Source organism: Rhodnius prolixus, unplaced genomic scaffold (genome assembly GCF_049639745.1).
Source record: "Rhodnius prolixus isolate KJV_2025 unplaced genomic scaffold, Rpr scaffold_3, whole genome shotgun sequence".
Taxonomy (NCBI): domain Eukaryota; kingdom Metazoa; phylum Arthropoda; class Insecta; order Hemiptera; family Reduviidae; genus Rhodnius; species Rhodnius prolixus.
This window is the reverse complement of record NW_027411603.1, coordinates 20,509,661-20,532,710: the sequence shown is the minus strand read 5'-3', so window position 1 is coordinate 20,532,710 and position 23,050 is coordinate 20,509,661. Positions and strand designations below refer to the sequence as shown.

At 29.4% G+C, this 23,050-nt stretch overlaps 1 protein-coding gene and 1 long non-coding RNA gene across 4 annotated transcripts; one reads left to right on the top strand and one right to left on the bottom strand.

The window, feature by feature from the left end:
• Nucleotides 1-1,087: 1,087 nt before the first annotated feature.
• Nucleotides 1,088-21,951, top strand: LOC141452167 (aminopeptidase N-like). 3 transcript variants are annotated; one of them, XR_012457261.1, is made up of 16 exons: nt 1,088-1,266; nt 4,988-5,122; nt 5,871-6,106; nt 8,052-8,207; nt 10,284-10,595; nt 11,032-11,218; nt 13,040-13,190; nt 14,046-14,311; nt 15,061-15,262; nt 15,623-15,885; nt 16,014-16,174; nt 16,488-16,655; nt 17,363-17,506; nt 17,590-17,662; nt 19,498-20,081; nt 21,733-21,951. XR_012457261.1 is itself a non-coding variant. In XM_074124070.1 (15 exons), exons 1-15 carry the CDS (start codon nt 1,117-1,119, stop codon nt 21,886-21,888), a joined length of 2,760 nt encoding a protein of 919 aa, XP_073980171.1. In that variant the 5' UTR covers nt 1,089-1,116; the 3' UTR covers nt 21,889-21,951. The 3 variants fall into 3 exon arrangements, 1 of the variants encoding a protein (XP_073980171.1); XR_012457260.1 differs by having other exon boundaries at nt 19,498-20,127; XM_074124070.1 differs by lacking the exon at nt 19,498-20,081 and having other exon boundaries at nt 1,089-1,266.
• Nucleotides 19,868-22,789, bottom strand: LOC141452178 (uncharacterized). Its single transcript, XR_012457262.1, has 2 exons — nt 22,503-22,789; nt 19,868-21,103 (listed from the first exon to the last, which is right to left on the bottom strand). It is a non-coding gene; the product is annotated as an uncharacterized lncRNA (long non-coding RNA).
• Nucleotides 22,790-23,050: the final 261 nt, after the last annotated feature.

Below are 23,050 nucleotides of genomic sequence, written 5' to 3'. Positions count from 1 at the left end.
GAATGCTTGGAAAACAAACGATACGACTTCACTAAATACAAATGTTTATGAACTTCATTATAGGAGTTCTTGACTTAATCGGGATCTCTTTTGATATTATTAATACTTTTTTTATTTTATTGTCACTGAAGCAATGCGTCTAAACAAAGCAAATAAAAGCAATCATAAGATTCATTTAAAGCGAAAATTTCAGCATCATTTCAATTATTCTTGCTATTTAACTAAAATTAATTATCTTGAACAATATACCATAATTATGTACAAAATTATGCTATATATCACTAATTAAAAAAAATTAAAAAATTAAATGAACTACACTATAAGAAAGAAGAATGCTTTCGCTATCTAGCGGTATTTATAAGAACTATAAAAGATGTGTAGTTAATGTTTTAGCCGCTAGATAGCACAGAAAACTCTTTTTTACCGTTCAAAGAACAAGGCGCGTCAATCTGAAATTATTGGCCCCTGGAGCTTTATTCAACAGTGTTCTCTCGCATTACAAACAACACTTTCCATCACCAGATAGTGAGCAGGAAGAAGCTTCTAGGAAGAGGAAATCTAAGGGTCAGCAGCTGGATTCGAATCCGGATCTCCGCAGGTGTTGATAATGTCTAAAGAGCAATGTAAAGATTTCATGGCGCAAATATTAGCAAAGTCTTGAGTATTTTGAGTAATAGATTTTAACATTTGTATTTAAATATACTTTAGTTATATATAAAGAATATTTTTATCAAAGTTGAAGGGAATCATTCATAGACAAGTTTTATTCGATACAATTAATGACAGAAAATAATGAGGTGATTAATCGAGAGCTTAGTAATGTTAGTAGAACAAGAGTAACAACAATTTTTTGTATGAACTCCATTTTTTCCATTTATTCCCGAATTTCCGCATAATTTTAGTACATATATTTTAAAATTTTAATTATATTTTATAAATTTTACAAAATAAATGGATTAGATAATTTTTAAAAAAATTAAAAATGTACAAATAAAACAGAAATGCATTTACTACATAACAGTTTCTTCAGTAAGGTGGAAAGAAGTCAGAGGAAGGGGGAATCAACCTAGATGTAAACAGTTATAAGAGAGTGCTGACTGCAGTGAACTGTGAGTCATGTACAGAACAGTGGTAAAGGCAGTTTTTATTTCTTATGTTCTTGGGTACAGCATAATCGTAGCATTCCGTCTGCCGCGATCTGTAGTACCCGTTCATTACCGACTAAAATTAGTTATTCATCAACCAGAATGCATTTTCTCTGGAAATGTATGTATATATTACCATGCATCAATATTATTTTATCAATTTACATTGTTATGATCTTCCACTCTTAATTTTATCACATTCAAATTTAATTATTGAAATTAAAGTTCGAGAGTGTCCGTGTGTAATGTTTTAGTGAAAAAAGTCACCTAAACATTCTGAGTACAAAACAAAACAAAAAATTGTTAATAAGAATTCAAAAAATATTATTGAAATTTGCAAATCCATTTTTATTTATTAAAAAGAAGTTGTATTTCATAGGTTACAAATTTAAAAACGTAATAATTAAAATGGATAGATGAATTAGAAATTTATAAGAAGTAAAGTCTTTCTTTTGAGGCACAGATTTTTTATTTATTTATTTATTTTTTAATATAAATATCGTTATCTTAATACCAATAAAAAAATGTAATAAATATTTATGAATTGATATTATATTTATTATACGTATATAATATAATCGGAATTTGGATGATGGGTTGAGACCACAAGGTAGAAACCATCTTTGGCATTCAACAAGTCTTTCTCTAAGAGTTGTTAGAATGAGTTAGTTCGCTCACAGGCGACAATTGTCGGTTTCAAACAAACCAATATGAGGTGATTTCAGACTCAAATGTTTTCTTTGAACCCAGTATTCGCAAATTAAATGCATTTTTATGCCAATTTAATTTACATAACAATTTTAAATTATTTTTAGCCCATTCTAGGAAAAATGGGGTACATTGAGCTAGTCTTCTTTTACTTTTTTGTACATTGTAATTATTGACATTAAAGAAGAGCAGGAACTTCAAAAAATGTATTTTAATGAAGAACCTACACGTGGGTTTAGGGCATAATCCACAAAGCAGAAGTTCTTTAAACTGGATTATTTCTTTTAAACAATGAATCCACTTTTTTAAAACTTCGCGTGTTACTAAATATTAAAAAAATAGAAAAATGCAAATAGGTTAGTAGAACAGCTATCTAAGAGACACCCTAGGGAATTTTACTACCTCATGCTGCAGTGTGTTTTGCAAATCTTATTTACTGTACTGGGCTAGCAATGGTGGTTTATGCAATGAGAAGAGTATTAGATCGCAATTCCAGTTTAAAAACTTTTTTTTTTAAAGAAATGTACGAACTTTTTTATAAAAATAATTTTGAAAAATGCTATAAAATTAGGTAATTAAAATTTATTAGTTTTAAATCAATACAATGCACCGCTAGGTTTATGAATAGAGGAATACTCTGGAATGGAATTACACTGTTGTACGTGAATGAATTCAAGTAAATCAGAAAATATTTATATTTAAGGTTATATTTTAGTCGTTTCATAAACTACATAACATATACATACATATAAAGTTGGTGAGAATTACATATGGCTTAAAAGTTCCAATTTTGGTGAATGATAATTAAAAACCATGAGAGTAGTAAAAGAATGTTGGTAAGAATTCATAGCAGATTTTCTGTTTTAAATTAATGTAACGGTATTTATTTAACCGCTTTAATTTAAATTTAATGGTATTTAGAACGAATTCATATGCTAAAAAAAAAATGATTCAATTCCAAATTTGATAAATAATTTGCGGCAAGAATTGCATGTGTACAGTTATATGTACATTAGTTTAGAATATAGGCGTCTTATGTGCGCTAGAACCAAATCGTAAGGTGGCCAGAATGTTAATGAGGTTGATAGAATTGTTTCCAAGTATACGTACAATGTGCAATTATTATGTATATCAAATTAATGGATATTCAAACCCATATTATGAACTATCTTATCCAATTATAAAAGTTATGTTCAAATCTTAAACAGGAATAGCTTTCAGCTAACCTTTCTTCTAAATTGATTGTTTTATTTAATTTATTTATTTATTTATTTTTTGATATCTATTTTATATTAGTATGAACTGAATATTTTTGTTAAAATTCCGTGTTTGAATCAAATTGCTGGTTCGGAAACGCGTAAATATCTTAACAATAAAGATATTGCTTTTCATTGCAACTCTTCCGTTTAAGAAAATTTGTATCTAGTTATTTTGGAATGTCATTTATCCGTCAAAAGTCCATTAAGTTGTGAAAATATTGAAGTCAATATTTAATGGTAATTCTAAGTTGGAAGAATTTTAATAAAGAAAAAATTACAAGTTCACACTGGATAAAGGAAATAAAGGATTTTTGGCGAAATAAAGAGGTTTTGTATTTTAGTAACTACGTTGTTATTTTCTTTATCGTGGACACCATTGAGCGGGAGATAGTGATGAATATTATTTTGTGTTTATATCTCACGGTAAATAACTTTTAGATAACTCCTCATTGTGTAGCAAATTGTCTATTCTTTTTCCACGGACTGACTTAAGTGATGCGATAGAAAGAATGTTTTATAGACTTGCAGATATAAAAAGGGGAGTTTTGCAAATAGTCTCTCCTCTAGAGGTACGAATTTTATTAGAGAGTAGCCTATTTCAATGTCTTAAAAAAATCTAACCCACATTCAAACAACTTTAACATAAGAAGTTGCAGATTTCTATTTTATACATTTTTCTTCATTAATCTCTATATATTTTCTAAATTGTAGTTGTCTCTATTCTACATTTACGCAAAACTTAAAATGTGAAAACATTCTTGCGTCACGATTCCCATACTGAAATATCATCAGACACTGTAAAATACACTATTCTTAACAACATTATAATTTTAAATAGTAATATTATTACCAATTGCAATAATCTTAACATTTTAATGGATGATTTTAATCCGGAGTTTATTGAAACAAAAAATAGAAATAGAGAATTCCTAACATACTTCCGTTTATGATAATATTTGAAAAAATATTTTACATTAGTAAAAATGTTTAATCATATAATTTACGAGGTGTGGCTATTAAATAACGAGACTGATGATGGATGCTACAGAGGAACTATGCATGCGCCAAATCCTAACGACCGACAGCTGTGCAGCGCAAAGCCTTCTCTTTCGGTTGCAGCGTCTCACGAAATCTGTCTGACCGGAACCGTCGTTTGTGTAAGAGGTGTTAGTTTCGTTTTGCCGAAAACATGATACTACACATGTAGTAGAGCAACGAATTGTCGTGAAATTTCACATGAAACTTGGTAAAACCGCTACTGAAACTTATCTTTTATTAAAAAAAGTTTATGGCGATGAATGTTTATCACGTGCGCAAGTTTTTGAGTGGTTCAAGCGTTTCCAATATGGCCGAGAAGACGTCGGAGATGATGACCACCCAGGTCGCCCTTCCTCGTCCAAAACGGATGAAAATATCGATTATAAGTAATCAACATTACTACCGTGATGTGCTTGCCCAACTCCGTGAAAGAGGAAAAAACGACCCGCATTGTCTATCAAGACGTTTTCTAGCCAAGTACAACATCCCAGTTTTAGGCCATCCACCTTATTCGCCTGACCTGGCCCCATGTGACTTTTATCTGTTCCCCAAAGTCAAATCTGCAATAAAAGGGACACGATTTCGGTCCGTTGAAGCTGTGAAATAAAAAGCGGCACGCGTCATGCAGGAGCTCACAGAAAAAGACTTGCTTATCACTCGCTTATCGACTTTTGCAAAAAATATTTTTTCACATTCAATGGTGGTGGTGAACTTTATAAAAATTTAATTTCAACGATTAAACCATATGCAAGGAATATACAAAAAATTTTTGGGAAGATTTTAGAAATAATTATTTTCAATTACGGAAAATTGTTTAACTATATTTAATACTTCCAGGTACTAACAACTGTAAAAGTGACGAACAGTACAGATTCAATTTGGTTGCATGCATCCAAATTCTTAGACATAGATGAATCTAGCATTACCGTAAGAAAGGTAGAAGATGAAAATTTAGAAACTGACAATAATGAAGTAAGTATGATGGTTTTTTATTGCTATTTAAGCTGAAAAGAATATTAAACACCAGGCTAAAGAACAGTCTGATTTAAGTTTTATTAAGCAATAAAAGTCATTCTTGATATTATTAATATTATGTTTCCTTTCCGAAACTAGTAACTAGAGTGTTTCTCCAAGCAAAAAGCTTAATTGTTTTTAGTAATTGTCATTGCGGCACATTTCCATATTTTTTTTAAAAAAATAATAGGAACAGACTGTGTGAGAGTTCTGCTTATTAAGTGAACCATGTAGTGGTTTTGGGACCGCCTATGTGTTAAAATAACCTTAAGGTGCTCAATATCCACTTGACACTATCTTATGATTAACCCAGCAATCTTAGGGTGCTGCCATATTTTTTGGCGTTAGTTCTTAAAATGCTCTGAGCTCTGGCGACTATAACACCGACCGATCTATCTTGCTTCTTCAGCTTAACCTTTATTACGACGTTTCGCCAATTTTGGTCAATATGTATTATCAGAACGATTGGAAGTGTTGATCTTCAAACACCTCTGTTGTTAAAGTATTAAGTAGTATTATTAAAGCCAATTTGATCCCTAAATAATCGGGCTATATTTTCATGCTTTGATTGAACCCGCTGTCAGGGATGATTCCTCTTAAGAATACCTGATTATATTCTTTAAGCAATATGATGGGCTTTTTATCTGGCAATGATCTGTTTAGAGTAAGCATATATTTCAACTAAAATTATATTTTTTTCAAATAGATATCTGAAGTGGAGAATTTAGTACGGGATTCTGAAAAAGATTCTAGTCATTTATCAAATGTAACCCTTATTCGAGGCATTAAAGAATCAAAAGATGTAATTCGTCTCGATTTGGGCGGAGAAGAATTAGAAGAAGATTCATTCTACTTGGTGCACTTAGCTTTTAATGGTACAATGAATAAAAGACGCCCAACAGGAATATACTGTAAACCATATAAGGATGGTAATTCTACCAAGTAGGTCTTTTTTCTTTTTAATTCTTGTTTATGTAACTACTAAAATCTAGCTCAAATTTTTGTATAAAATCAACTTGAAAAGTTACTAATAAAGTTCAGTAATTTGTAAACAGATTAGAAATGTTTTGCATAGATTGAGAAATATGCTTGATCCGGATTCCTATCGATCTTTTGATAACTAATTCATGAAGAAAGAATAATACTCTAACTATCTATGATTAAAAATGTTTGTAACGAAAATTTGTTTACCAATGGTAGTAGGTACATTCTTAACTATTAAGTATGCTCATGGTTACAATTATACAATTATACTGACTCAGTGATGGGCGTTTTTGAAATGAGTTCAGAAAAAAAGTATTATGCTTAGAGCAATTACAAAGATTTATGAAAGAAGCAAGAATATAATCGAATAAAATATTTATTATTTGCAGTAAATCATTAGCTTCTAATAAGAAATGTTTAAATCAAATATTTAAAAATAAATAAGAAACTCATTTAAATATCTTGTGATTAAAAATATATATTCTTCGTAAAATATAAAATAATGACACACTTTTAATGTCCAGTCCTTGATGTAGGTCGTAAGGTCAGTGCTATGAGGAACAAGTTTAACTAAGTCAGGCTAACTTCCAACGGTACATTCTGTATTACTTGTGTATTCACACGGTACAAGTTTTTGCTTTTTTGCTTCATTGGCTTTCCCAAATAACCTACATCATGTGAATATTCAATAAAGCATGATGAACTTAATTTCATTTCAAACAACTTGGCTTTCCTAAATAACCTACATCAATTGAATAATCAATAAAACATTACTGAACTTAATTTCATTTCAAACTTGATTAGATCCACTAAATGAAGTATCGTTAGTGCATTATTCACAAATTGAATTCGTAGTTTAAAAATAAATTTTTCTGAGCGCGTAAGTAACAACACAAATTTATAATAAGAATATTACAAAGCTCAAACTCGTAAACAAAGTACTATTGCCGGATTAAGCCTAAGTAGCAAATTATACAAAAGGAGTTTGATTAGATTTTAAAATCTTTCCCGAACCATTAGGTATAAGTATTAAGTACTCATCATCTAATTAAGTATTCATAATGAAAGTTACATTCAAAGTCGGCACAGGACTTTCTTTACTAGTAATATATGTTTTTAGTCATTAGATCCAACTTAATAAAGGCTCCTCATGAACAATTTTCCACCAAACCTTACTTACTTACTTACCTTCTTTGCCTTACTTACTATTCTTTGTTGAGCTCTATTTATTTGCTCTGAAATTTATTATAAAATTGGAACTCGAAGAATTAATAATCTGAATTAACCAAAAAAATCTAATAACTAAAGTGCTGAACATGACCAGGAATCGTAAATAGTTTTATTTATGAAAAGATTAGTTCAAGTCCGCAGCTCCTATTCAGTTTTTTTCTTCTTTTTCCCCTTGGCGTTCACTTGTTTTCAATTGTTGACTGCTTATTCGATAGCTAATAGATTATTATGACCTACAATATAGATTCAAAGCTCATTACAGTTGTTTATACTAATTTCTTTTCTTAATCGCCAGTAATTATTTGCTTTTTAGGGAAAACAAACATCGGTAGGTATTTTCTATTTTTGTATACTTAAAATATGTGAAAATCAATTCACATTGTAAAAAATTTGCGGTTTATAGGATAGTTCAAGGAGCTTAAGATGTTTCAAAAGATATAGCATTTACAGATCTGCTGTTAATTTGATAACAAATTTTTAAAATCTATTGAAATATCACTGGGAATCTAATTACAGAAACCAAGTCTCCATTTTTTGTTAATTTATAACTGATTTTACTTTATTTTTTATTAGGCAGAGAGGTTATGAAGTTTATACATTTTGTAGTCAGCTTTAGTGAATGAGTTTTGAAATTATAATAATTATGATGCAATCAATTTATCTGTTTTCTTAGGTTACTGGCGTCAGCAAGTTTTGAACCAACTCATGCTAGAACGGCATTTCCATGTTGGGATGAACCCGGATTCAAAGCAAAATTTACAATATCAATAGCTCATGAAAATAAGACTACAGCTATATCCAACATGCCACTTAAATCTTCACAATCATAGTGAGTAAATCTCTCTCTCTCTCTTCCTTCCCCATTTATTTAAACTTCCTAAAACTGTACGAATATACATACAAATTTATTTATAAATTGTAAAGTGTTAAATACTATAGTTTAATGTGCTTTCAAATTCCGAGTGAATATTTATCAGTATCAATTCAATTATTCGCTTCTATTAAGTTACTTATTTTCTGCAATTATAAATTTGACAAAATACAGAATATTAAGTTGATTTTATTTAAGGGAGCGGGGTAGTTCAGTATAAAAACAATAGTCCGGCTTGGGATGGTCATGAATTCGAAGACTAGGAAATAACACTGCCTTTCGTTTTACTGGAGCTTTCTGCATCTTTGATCTAGAACGCAGATTGATATCCGTATGAGAAGTGCTCTAAGGAATGCCGACATTGGCTTCTCTTAATTGAAAATAATATTTGCAATAATAATAATTGTTAGGTAGATAGAGGACTAGATTAAGTTTATTGCTTATTTGAAAAATAGCCCAATAATTTCATATTCGATTTCTTGATTCACTGCTAAGAACCTATACGATTGTTGTGGTATGGCCTCAACTAATTCCAATTATTGGCAACATTAATTGATCCGAGAGTAAGTCATCTCTAGGATTCGTGTTTCCATCTCAGTAGTACCTGTTTAGTAAAAGGGGGGAAACATTTTCCTTGATTAGAGCTTAGATTAAAATCAGAAGTACCGCTAGATAGTCTTTACATACACTTCTTAAACCGAGACTATTCTGAAGATAGATGAAAAAAAAAATCTCCTTGAATTCGAAAGATAGTTAGAATTGAGACGAAGAAGGACTCTGAGAGTTAAACTAGGCGCAACCAGAAAGGTTGGTAGATTCAGAATCATATGGTTGGAAGATTTTTCAAACTACGCGAGAAATCTAGTGTTCGCTATTGGAGAGCGGATACACCTAGTTGTGACAGACTCATTGAGTAGACCAGGACAAATCAAGGGTTGTAGCGCCATGAAGATATGTAGGTCAAGATTACCCGGCTTTACTGGTTCTGCGTAACTGGAAGGTGGGGTCTGAATGTAGTACATACTTGGGTAGACTACAATGAGATATCTAATTTGTGCTGGAACTTGGTGGATTTCCATATTTTCTAAGCTTTATCTAAGAAGAAGTCCCAGAGAACTATTAGATATTTGGGCTATTATATTCCCCCTTACCAAATTATTTTTTATCTTCTTCCTTACTTTATAGAACTACTTTTAATACAAGTGGCGAATATGGTCATCAGCGGGTACCAAAAATTGTTCGAGAAAATTTATGTAACCTTTCCGAAATTACGTAACATTTAAAATCGCTGCCTCTACAATCTTTTGATTATTTATTGACTTTTCTGAATTGTTTTTCAATTTGAAACTATATTTCAGCTTAGCATTGAAGTTTTGAAGTTTGCTTTAACCTTTTTTCTTAAAATTTGCTGTGTTAATTATATATTAGATTCCTATATTCTTCCTAGAAATATAATTAGACCATACTTTACACTTTAATTTAGACAACACTTTTTTCTCAGAATTGATTTGAAATGCATTTTTTTTGAAATGTTTTTAAATAAAAGTTGCCTATCTATACGTATACAAAGTTTATAAAAAGCGACTTTAAAAACAATTTTAAAAGAGACTTTAGTTTTAAAAGAGACTTTTTTGAGGAAATAAAAAAAAAAAACTCAAAATTCGATTCAGTAAAGTGGCACTTCCAATAATCTGATTTTGTTTAAAAGCTTATTACCCCAGTTCTCACAAGGGCACATATCTAAATAACAAATTAATTAGTTCTGAGGCTCACTCTCTTACAATCACACTGCCATTCTCGTAGACCAATTAATTAAAACCACAATTAGGGTATCAGAGGGCCTCAAAAAGAATATTTGCTGTGAAAATTCAAATTCGAAAATCTGCAAGAAAACTATACCTTCTCTTACTTAGTAGATAATAAGAGAAAGTAAACATACACGTAGTTTATTTATTACACTTTGGCCATACTTAATTATTAGTAGTATTAAAAACTTCTCTATCTATATTTATATTTTTAATCGTTTTATTCTAGTGACGAGGAAGAAGGATGGGTTTTAGATACATTTGAAACTACCCCTCCAATTGCTACTTTTCTTCTGAGCTTTTTAGTAAGTGAATACGTATATACAGTCAGCAAATATCCTGTAAATGGGAAAACATTTAGAGTATGGAGTAGATCTGATATCAATGAACGAGCTGATTTTCCATTAAGAATGGGTTCGAGACATCTGGCTTTTCTAGAAGATTATACTTCCATTGAGGATCCTATGCCTAAACAAGATTTTGTGGCCATTAGAGATTTTGTAGCAGGTGGCTTAGAAAACTGGGGAATTATCACTTTTGAGTAAGTAAATGTTCTTATGTAACTTATAAGCAACATAGGCAAATAAGATTAACTTTATTTCATTGATGTAGTGATAAAAATAAAACTAAATGTTCAATTAATGTTACACGCTATATAAATGAATTTAGAAACTTGAGCAGGAGTTCTATTTTTTCAGAAAATAAAAACTTCTTTTATGAGGTCTTATTAGATTTGCGAAACTTCATGAAAAGTTTGTATTTTCTGCTAACTTCTCGTTATTCTACTTGCATTAATTAAAAACTTTAGACTAACTGGACTCAGTGCTTATTATTTGTTATTAATTATTATGTTTATTATATTTTAATTTGCCTTAGATTAGCTCTCTAAAGCAATGCATAACATTCCATTACTAAAACTCCTTTAATATTAAATATTAAAAAATAATAATAATTCAAAATATTTTTCTGGTTTTCAGGGAGAGGTTGTTACTGTTCGATCCTAAGTACAGAAGAAATAAACAAGTAGTTCTAACTAGCTGCAACGTTATAGCACATGAATTGGCGCACATATGGTTTGGTAACTTAGTAACACCTGAATGGTGGGACGATATTTGGCTAAGTGAAGGAATTTCGAGTTATTATGCGGCACTGTCCACAGCTAGGGTTATGTGTTTATTCTGTTTATGGCATGCTAGCATTGATTTAACAGCTTGGTGATATGGAATTTGGTCAGTTCTAATCATTTTTTTGTTTTTAACTTTTCATTGAATCTTTATACTTATTCTACAACAGGGGAGCATTTACTATTCACTATTTGCAAATTTTTAAGGCAATTCTAAATGTTAGATTTACAATTGGTAATTTTGAGTATAATTACGTTTGATTTTAAAATTTATGCTACTCACCATATCCTTTTGAAGGCTACGTTGTTCTAGTTATAAACGTCATTTTTAATTTACAAAAATGATATTTCACTAAGAATCTACTTATCTAAATAAATAAAAACGCAATTAATTCGAGGTCGTAACTTCATTGGATCAGTTTGGTTTAAAAACCAATATATTACAATTGATATTGTTTGTATCAATATCAAACAATAATACAAACTTTTTTTTTTTTTTTTTGAGAGAGAGAGTCCAAACCTATAAAAATAGAACTTTACCTCATTAATTAATTAGATAATTGTAACTGGAAGGTTTTTGTAAATTATTCAGGAATTATTCAGTTCAATTATTCAGTTCAGGAAAAGATTTACTTTTTATCATTTCAATAGTTTCATCATTCATGTGCATTCGTTCATAAAAAGAAATTGTTGAAAAATAAATGCTGAATTTGTAAGATTAACAAATAAATTACATTTCAATTACTTGTCTAACAAAAATTATTTCAGTTTTGAAATAAACAAGCAGTTGTACATTTTGACGTATCATCAAAATATTAAAAATATCAAATATCTGTTATAAAAAAATGAATTATCGAATTTTGGACATTGTCAAAGAAAAAAAAATATATTCTAGTTTTTAACAGTCTAGAATAAAAACAACAGAAAATAAAGTCATTTAGAATGGTGTAGCTTGGTATTATAGACATAAACTGAGCAAGTTATTTTATAGTTTATTATTTATTCGTTGTTATATAACAGAAAAAAAACTAATTTTCATGGATAATAATTGAAGCCTTATTCTCTAATTTCTATCATTCTGTTAAAAGTAGACATATGAACAAATTTATTAATACAAGTGATAATTGTGCAACTTCAAATTTCGAATCTTTACATTTCTAAACTAGGTTTAAGAACTCATTTATTAAAGTATAAAACCAGACTGTAACTATTGCCTTTTAAATGCGACCCTATTCTACCATTCTGCAAATTTGCTAAAATATATTTCTGTAACACATGAATAGTCATAAATATGGTTTGATGGTTTAGTAACATCTGAATATTTGGACGATATTTGGCTAAGTGAAGTAATTTTTAGCTTCAATGCTCTAATTTTTGGTACTTTCTACAAATTTTACTAAAACTGTAGATTAACTACAAATTTTCGTTTTAATTAACTTTATAATAACTTTATTCTCGCTCGTATTTAGGTTGCGTTTGCATATTGAGAAAGTAGCATAAGCTCAGTTAATGTTCTACATATTTTCTTGGTGCCCCGTTAATTTCATTTTTACCTCTTTTAATCTATGCACCACCTTTGCTACTATTTGTACATATGTATTCATCCTCTTGGAGATTATTTTTTCTTCTTTTTTTTTAGCCTTAATATTTCAAGGTAAAGAGATGGTAATGAATTATTTTGTATTCTTTTACTCATGACAAAACCTGTTGGTTTCTAAAAAAGTACTTTTTGTTTTTAATGTCATCAGCGAATATTATGTATTGCAGTAATTTAATTTAATTTAAAGATAATAAAACTAATTGATTTTATATTCAGTGATCTGAAAATTTCTATAATTTGAATTGAAGTTTGTTTTTTATAGGTATATCCAGCATGGAATTATGATAGCCAATCATGGGCTATTGTGAAAAAAACTGCTATGGGGAGAGATTCTTTACCTACCACCCATCCATTGAAATTAAATGATGTCAATACATTTAAAGATGTCTTTGACGAAATAACTTATCACAAAGGTATATTTACATAAAAGCGAAAAAATTAATTGTTAAAATTTGGTTATAATTTGCTTTAGTAAGCATATTTCTTTGTGGATGAAAAAGTAGTGGTTTTCTAGTATGTTTGTATAAATTCATATGAAAGTGATAAGCAAGAAAAATACTTGGGTCATAAGAGTAGAAGATTGAGACACCCTTTGCATTATGACTGTATCTTTTTGAACCTCTATTTTGCGTTATATATTTTCCACTTAGCCATTCGCAATGTGTTTGTGGGAGTTACTCTTCGCATTTTAAGTTTAATGTTCGAATGTAAGTAATGATCTTTTTTCTTTTTTTTTTTTCTTAATTCACGATTTGCACTGACACGGCTCTGGTATTTTTAACTGCTTTATACAAATATTGGATCTTGCTAAGACAATTGGCATTTAGGAATTTATTTTTATTTTATTTATTTTTTTGAAAGCAATAAGTGAAGGGCGATAGAAGACAATTATTTACAAAACTTTTTTTTTGATAATGAATATTTCCTGTGACCTATTAACACAATTAATTGTGACTTTTTTCCTAGCCTCAATTGTGATTTTATTTCCAGTCTCTTTTTTAACACTGCAAATACTCTAATGAAATGAATATTTACTTCATAGACGTATTTTTGAAAATGAAGAGTTTTGCTGCTTAGTTGGGTGTGAGTGAGATTACTGCTTTATGAACACCGTGTACTCGTTTTAACGTTAATTTTTTTCTCACTCTTACTATCATTAAAAATGGCCAATTTTCTTTCTTCTTTAATACTTGAATAATTTAGGTTAGGTACTTATTAGTAATTTTTTAAAACAGAAATGTTATAAGATAAAAAATTATTTTGTTTAGGTCATAGCATAATTTACATGTTAAACGCCTCATTAGGAGAAGAAGCTCTTAAAGATGGAATACGATCTTATCTACAATCCAGCCTAAATGGTTATGCATCACATTCTGTTTTATGGTCTAGCTTGCAAGAGGCTGCACGTGCCCAAAATACATTACCAGATAACCTTGAATTAGAAACACTAATGGAACCGTGGATTACATTGCCAGGGTATCCAGTGCTTTTTGTTGAAAGAGACTACGAAAAAGGAGAATTCACAGTATCACAGGTTAGCTTTTGTTCATACTTTTATCTTTGTAAATTTACTGCTTTAATAGAATTTCTTTTTACCGCGAGCCTCTTCTGCTGTTCGATTCAGCAATGTTTCCGTAACAAGTTGTAATAGCACAGAGATGGCATTTTTTTTCTCGGTATTTCCGAGTGCCGAAGGCAGAGTTCGGAGGTTGCTTCAAAATAAATATTTTTATTATTTAGAAAGATGTGACTTAGAGAAGTCAAGGATCCGCAAAAGCAAGGATTGATCATAAAAGAGTGTGTGCAATTATAATTCCATTTTAGTATTACATTTACATAAATGTAAGACCTACCAATTTTATAACTTTCAAATTATATGCCAGACATTAAAAAACTATTGTCAATCAATCAAAAATCAATTGTCAATCATAAGAAATAGAAAATTAACATGATTTAATTTGAAGTCTCCAACTTCATGCACATTTCTGAATTTTCTATTGATTGAATTTTGAACAGCATGCTGAGCCTTCCACTTACCAATTTAACTAAATTACTTTAGTCATTATTCGTTAAACAAAAAAAAATTATATTCAAATAAATGATTTATAAATTAAGGAAAAGATTTTGGCGAGTACCATCAAATCTTTCAGGCATCATTTGTGTATACATTGTTCCCTAGGGTGTCAATCGCACATTAAAGAACAGAATATACTTATGGCAGTATCACTCATAATTTTTTTTATTTTAAGAAAATATTTTTGTTTGCTTTGAAATCCTTTTTAGAAGTCTATTTTAAGTTTGAAAATGGAAAATGAAGCAAGATCAACAGAACCAAGATGGTGGATTCCAGTTTCCTTTACTTATGAAGGGGATCCAGAACCTTCAATTAGCCCTAAATTTTGGCTAGGACCAGATACTCTTAATTTTACAATGAAGGATCCTGCTAGTCCTCAGGAATGGCTTTTGGTCAATGTTCATGGTACAGGTAAGTACGAATATAAATATTTTTCACTAAAAGGAATGGTAACTTACATTAAATTAGATTATCTCACTGAAGGGGACATATGGATATAAAAGGGAGTCGAGTATGGCAAAAAAAAATAAAATAATGATAATAATAATAAAGTTACGCAGGAAAGGGATTAGAGATCCCAGTTTCGAATCCAGATGCTTTCCCTCAAAGCTTCTTACAGCTTACTGACTGGTGATATCCAGTATTGTCTGTAAAGAAATCCAACCAGCATACATATTTTTATATATTATATACATATATACTTTATATGCATATGTGCACTGTATATTGTCATATTCTGTACATGTACAATATTCAAAAATGAATTTTCAGGATATTACAGAGTCGCATACGACAGGAAAAATACTGGCCGACTTTTAAGCCAACTAAGTGAGCTTTCAGTATCAGATAGAATACAGGTTGTAAGCGACATTTTAGAAATTACAGCCATTAGTCATCAGCCAATTTCAGTGTCTTTGGAGGTAATATTGTATTTTAAGACGGAAACTTCTCCATTTCCTTGGTTTTCATTCCTAGCTTCAACACCAAAGATGGCAACTCTTTTAAGAAATACAGAAATTGAGGAGTTATTTGTGGTTAGATTTTTTTTTTCTTTAATTTACATAATAATGAATTATAATTAAACCACACTTTATTTAAAATATAAAATTATTACTTACTGTTACAAATTTGTTATAATATAGTTGAATGTATGTTAATGTAGGTTTTATTAAGAGAAGTATTGACAGAAGGAATGAAGAAGACTAAAGACGATTCACCTCATAGAAAAGAAATGGTAGCTGTATCCTGCAAATATGATGTACCTCAGTGTACAGATATGGCTTTAGAAATGTTCAACAAATGGTTGAAAAATCCTAGTTATGAGTGAGTTATTAATTTAAATGTCTGAAATGTTAGAAACAGTATTCATATGGCGCCATATAGCTTGTGAAAATATAACTAGCATCTAGCCCAAATAAAACTTATGCTTGTATAAAAGTGGGTATTGAAATTTGAAATGGGCACACAATTATCCCCGCAACAAACCAATTAACAAAAACTTTTACATGTTTAAAAATGACTATATGCTCTAAAGAGCGAACCCTTTATGTGTACAACTGCATACTTATGATTCTAAATATGTATTATATCTACATAAATTATTTCTGTCCTTTATTCCGTCTCTTTTTTCTTTTAGTATTAAAGAGGATATTAGGAATTCAGTTTACTGTCTGGGCATTAAAAAAGGGAATGAATTCACTTGGAACACTGTTTTGGAAAGGTACAAAGCGTCTGAGGATAACAAACATAAAAAAGAACTTCTAAATGCTCTCTCCTGTACAGAAGATGACAAATTATTAGAAAGGTAAATTTTTAAAATTAGTGCTTATTGAGTAGTAGTACTAACAGCAGTTAGATAGCCAATTTGTTGTCCTATTTGTCGTAGGTTGTTTTTCTCAAATTTCTCACATTTTTCCTCGTTCAGATAGAGATAGACTGTCTTCAGTCAAAAATAATAATTGAGTTGAAGATAAATACTCCAAAAATAAGCACACTGAACTTATTGACATTTGTGACAAAATTTAGTCGCTAATGGAAATTTATTAAGATAGAACATATTGAAAAAGTAATTTACTTGAATAAAACCTAATGCAACGCACTTTATTTTAATTTTGAAAATGATAAAAGGAGTTATATTGCATACCCGATCTTGACTTTGACGGACCTATTATCCTGTTCATTTCCAAGATCTTATGTGAAATTGTTAGTTTCTACCAGAGAATCTTTCATAATTTTTCAAAATAAAAAAAATGTATTGGTTGCTGTTATTCGATGTCCCCTTCCAAATGGGTTATTCCTCTATTTGTGCGCTGCAGTGTTTAGCATAGTATAAACAATGTTTTGTTAAATTAAAAAAAAAATGGATAAGTAAAGGGAGGTTTTTATATTTTTTTTAAAAGGTTTATCCAGAAACATATTCTTTTTTAATGGACTGCATTTGTGATTTAACCGCAGATAATTTTTTATTTGATTTCTAAAACATTTTAGATATCTTTTTTTAAAATATTTTAGATATCTTTCTATGGCGATGACTGAAAATAATAAAACATTTTCAAAGGAGAAAAGTTCTGCATCAATCCTCAAAGCAGTTTCGAAAAATAATCCTGATATATTATTAAAAGCTTTAGCAACTAAAAAAGTGAAGCCACCAAAAATGTTAGTTTTCTTTTTGAAGTAGTCAATTATTTTTTTAGTATCAATCAAGTAAAATTTTTAACAAAAAACTTTTAATTGTATAGAAAAAGTGCAAAATGGCAAAAAACAATTGAGAATCTGGCATTGGCTGTTAACAGTGAAGAACAAATGCAACAGGTAAGAATTTTTTTGCCCAAGATGCATTCATTATTAATCTAATACTAATCTAAGTCATTAGTCTAAGTAATAGTACTATAGTTATGACTGGAAAAAAATAGATTACCACTTTTCACCTAAAATTATTGAAAGGAACATATGTAATAATTTTCATCTGATTAGTGAATAAAATTCATAAACAAATTTTTGTAACTCATTTGCACTTTCACATTCAATTAAAATTTAAAGTAAGTTGTTCACAAATCATTAATGTTGAAATTTGCGGAAACAATTCACACATTTTGAGAACTTCAAATCAAATTCTTTTGCTTTCGTTCTAAGCCATTGCTAGTTTACTGTCACTGTTCATCCAAATTGCAATTTTAATCAAATTAGTTATTCAAAAATTAACGACAGTGCCACATTTATAATTTATAGAAAATCAACTAAATGGGAATTCGATTTCCAGATTTAATTTTCATTTTTTGGAATTTTTCTCGAAGACAGTTACAATTTTTTATTACAAAACTGGCACCTAACATAATACTTAGATAAGTATGTATTTCTTAATTAAAGTTAGCGAGAAATCGAGCAATATAGCTATAATTTTCAACAAATTACTGTCTCCTACAGGACGATTATAGTATGAGCAAGTGGATTTAAGTGAAAACCGGTTAATATAACTGATATAAAATTTAATATTTAATTCTTTTATTGGACGTTTTTCTTGAAAATAGATTTTAGTTGGTTTCCGGTAGATCCGTAATGTTTGGCTCCGCTTTAAAGCATCATATCAGAGTATTGTTCAGTTCTGCCTTGAACAGAATTTATAGGGAAATAACAAAATTATTACTTGAAAAATGACTTATCAAAAACTTTGTCATGTGTGAATCTATTTTTCTTCTTGATACTCATTTCATAGTAATAAAATTATCAAATTAACTTCGTAAAAATAGTTGTAATTAAGTAGAATATTTATAATTTATGGTTTTGGAGACAATTGAAATTATAAAAAAAAAAATTCGCTGTTCGAAGCTGAATAGAAATTACCATTATCGAGCAGCTTGCCTGTGGTACCTCTGTTTCGCAGTTGCAGTGTTTTCTTCGTGTGTTATTTTTATTTAATATTCAACTGTTATTATTAATTTATTCTATATATTTATATTAAATTATTTATTTATTTTATCAAGTTTTTTGTTTTTTTTTATAAACAACTTTCAGTTCCACCCTGGATCTTTTTAAAAAAAATTCTCTATTGAAATGATACTTCTTGAACGTTGTTTTTTTTCTTGAAAATGAAATCATTTTTCCTCCAACTTTAAAATATTTTTTGAAGTGTTTGAAAGGGCGGTATCCTTACGCTTTTCTCGAAAGTGCTGCTCCTTATATCCTGTTCCTCTAAATTAAATAGAGGTATTTAAAAAATAGAATATAATCAATGTAATATAATTTTATTTCCGTCTTAGTACCAGTTACCTATTATTGTGAGGATCACCACCATCAATTTTAAGAATATGAGATCTTTATCGAGTATAATCAATGCATAATTTCATTTCGGTCTTAATAATTTGGAAATTTCGTATTTTTTAATGAAAAATATTAAATAATTATATTTATATTTATGTAGTGAAGGGTTACGCAACTTTTAGCTTATAGCTTAGCAATCAGACACTTTAAATTTCTATTACAATCTAAGAAATATTACAATCTATTGGACCTAATTAAAATTCTCGTTGAATCTTAATACGCCTTTTCTAAATCCTATAGCTTTTTTAATTTCAAATTTCTAATTTAATTTCAAACAAGTTATAATTTCTTAAAAGTTTAAAAAAAAAAAAATTGTATAAATTTTGCAGAATCCTTTTATTATCTTGATGTAAAGTATGGAATGGGCAGGCGGTGGTGAAACCGTTATCCCGGATGAAGAAGAATTAGCATGTAAAGAAGCTGCTGAAGCTATAAGACAGTCAATGGATAAATGCCAAGAGTTTTGGAGCGAGGTACACCATGAGTTAGCAGTTATACCTGCTTACAAATTGAAATCTCCACCTTATAAAAATAATTATTATGTAAAAATGGCTTCTGAATTGGCTGAATTAATGTGGAATAATATGACACAAAGTGATCTTGAAGAACTGGCCCACATTAATAAAATTTTATTGAAAAATGGAGAAATTTCGTCAGATAATATAGTACCACAGATTACATGCATTTTGAACAAAACAGTTGGTGCGGATGTAGTTAGATCATCACTTTATAAGATTAATAAAGATTTCCAAGAAGCTCTTCTACTTGTTGCCAATCAATTAATCTATATTTATAATGAAAACATTCTACCATCATTTGAAGATTAGTTTGAAGATATTGCCAAATAAATAAATAAAATAAAAAACAGAAGACACCAGCAACAGTCCAAAGTTAACTTCAATATTTTTGAAATGTATTTTTCGTTTTCATTTAATACTGCTATTTACAATGAAATTACAGTAAATTACTTTTATTTATTTATTTTATTTTTTATGCATAAAACTTTTTACACAAATCAACCTTCAAGTACTATTAATGCAGTAGGTCTTAAACAACTCAACAAAAATGATCGATGCTTAATAGTTTGAAAAGATTTTTTTTTTCATAAAAGTTCCTTTAGCATTTTAAAGACGAGTGTACTTTGAAGAAAATATTATTTTTAAAATGTTAAACTTGTTATTATGGCTTACCAGCTACGCTTAGCAGCGTATTCATTTCACTTCTTCACAAGAGTCCTGAAGTCAAATTATAGCATACGATTTTCTAAAGATTTGTTGCACAATTGCGTAAGGATAAGTTTTACCAATAGTAAATGACTACTTTTACCGCTGCATCCTCGATTTTTTTTTTCTTTTCATAACTTATTCTACATACACATGTACATTTGTATTAAATGTGTTTGTTTACAATAATACTTTACATAAAAAAGAGGGTGTACCCTATATTTTAAAGAAAATTTTGGAATTTGATATTTTATAAAAAGAGAGAGAAAAATTTTCCAAGTTGGATGTTTTTCAATGTTTCGCTTTTTCGTGCAGTTTTTTTATGATTAACTCTTATACAACTGTCCTATGGACAGTTTTAATGACTATCTTAAATTCAGATATAGTTATAAATTAATAATTTCAAAAGGGTAAATTAGTATTTATTTGTATAATTTTCATACGAAGCGCTTAGAAACTGCACTACATATTCGATAATTCTAAAAATGGATTGTTTGTAGCTCACGAATCAGTTTGTATCTCAATAGCATTAACAAAACTGACAAATCCATCAATTAAATCACAAGTTAACAACTCCCATTTCTGGAGTGGTCAAATTTTCCTATTGTTACTGCCCTTCTTATCATGTGACTTCTTTCTCTGTCACATGCTTCACTACAGTTTTGCCATTGGAGTGTAAAAGTAATGCTCCATTTTCTATGTTTCAATTACTCTAAAAACAAAATTTCAGATTAGTTCTTAACTATCATTTCTATTCTAAAATTTAATTGAAACATTATTATGCGCGGAACGCATTTCAAATGTCCTGATCTATTGATTGAAACTACAGTATTGTTGCTTTTATCCGTCTTGTCTTAATTTCTGATCTTTAGCCGATTTTTATAAATCAACAAAGACTCATTGTTTGGTTTATTAAGATTAATTTCCTCTAAAAACAATGTATGTACTTGTTACTTTCCATTTCAAACTGTTGAATTAGTCACTAATGATACATGAGAAAATACGAGTTCTCTAAACATTTTACTTAAAAGCCTATTTTCGCATGATGTCTTTCTGAAGGAAAAACAAGTATCACCAATAATATGCTGATTGAAAATGAAATATCGCTACTTGAGTCCTTTGAAACATGTTTTAATAGAAGAATCAAATTACTATCAAAGATCCAGAACGTAACTTTATTTTATAATTTTCTTTTCAACATTTTTTTGGCAATTAATTCTGTGGGTTATGTTTAAATTGTTAATTGTATCAGAGTTTATTCACTGATTCGAGTATTATTTTTATATTTATGATATTTATTGTTTTCTTATTTGTTTAATCACAAAATGCATTTATTTCCAGTTACGAACGATTTTGAATGTGAAGAGTGGTCTTTTAAAGTCTGCTCCCGTTAACAATGCCGTCTTAAGCATAGCAGAAATAAATATGAATTGGCTTGAAAGAAACAAGAAAGATATGGCTTACTGGCTTCGCAAAAGAGTGAACAAAGATACTTGATAAAAACGAATGAATTTGAATGTAAAAAAATGTGTAGAATAAAGTTTTTATTTATATTAAATACTTAATCTACCCTAATTGAGTTTGCATTAATAGTACACTTAGCATATTATCATATTATAAGTCGTTAGCGAATGGCTCTTAATCAATCGTAACGTATTTGAAAAGTGAATAATTACTGAGTTTGTGCATGTGTGTAAAAGTAATTGTTGGTGTACTATTTGTGAGATTGATTGTGATAAATTTGGTTTTCATGTCAGTGGCATTCTATTGGTTTACCTTTCCTACCTAATGTATTGCCAAATGCACATTATTCTCTCTGATAAAATAAACTCTTACATAATCTTTGTCTCGTTAGTGGGCTGGAAATTTAACTGATAAATGATTAACCGATAGGCTAGTCTAGAATAATTCCAAGACCAACTTAATAGTAAGATTTAACATACCTTATATCCTAGATCAAATGAAACCCTTTAGGGATTGTAAAGAAAATATCAGAATCTCAAATATTGACAAATAGTGGACATTCGCCCTTCTATTGGACTGATATTTTTCCTACCCGTGATTTTATTTAGATAATTCATTCTATTAGTTTGTTAGAACTTTCCACTTACAAAATTCCACGTTTTATGACCATTACTTTACTGCCCGCTCCCAGAGGACAGCTAGAAGTCGACAGTTACAGGGCCAAATGTCAAGAATCGTTTGTGATCATAATTCTCTCATTTTCTATGGATAGATGTTTTTCCTCTCACTTCCAACATAGCAGTTTTGATGACAGAGAAAAAGCAATTAAATTGCTTCAGCATTCGTTGATATTTCTGGCCGTTTGGGCTCCGATCCGGCCGAGTTTGAACTCGTAAAACAAAATTATGCGAAAATCACGCTTTGACATCTTAATAAAGACTGAATTATTTCCAAGTAGCAAAATGTTACAGAAGTAAACAAACATTTTTGTTTGAAAGAAGATTAATAAGTGTTTACATTTATATAAGTCAAAAGTCCAACAAACAAACAGTTTACTATTTGGAGGGATATTTTATTTATTTATTTATTTACAATACGGGCAATCACCCAGTTATAATAAAATATAATTTAAGTAAAATTTAATAATAACATAACATATATGTATGTAATAATTTATGGAATAAATATTATAAAT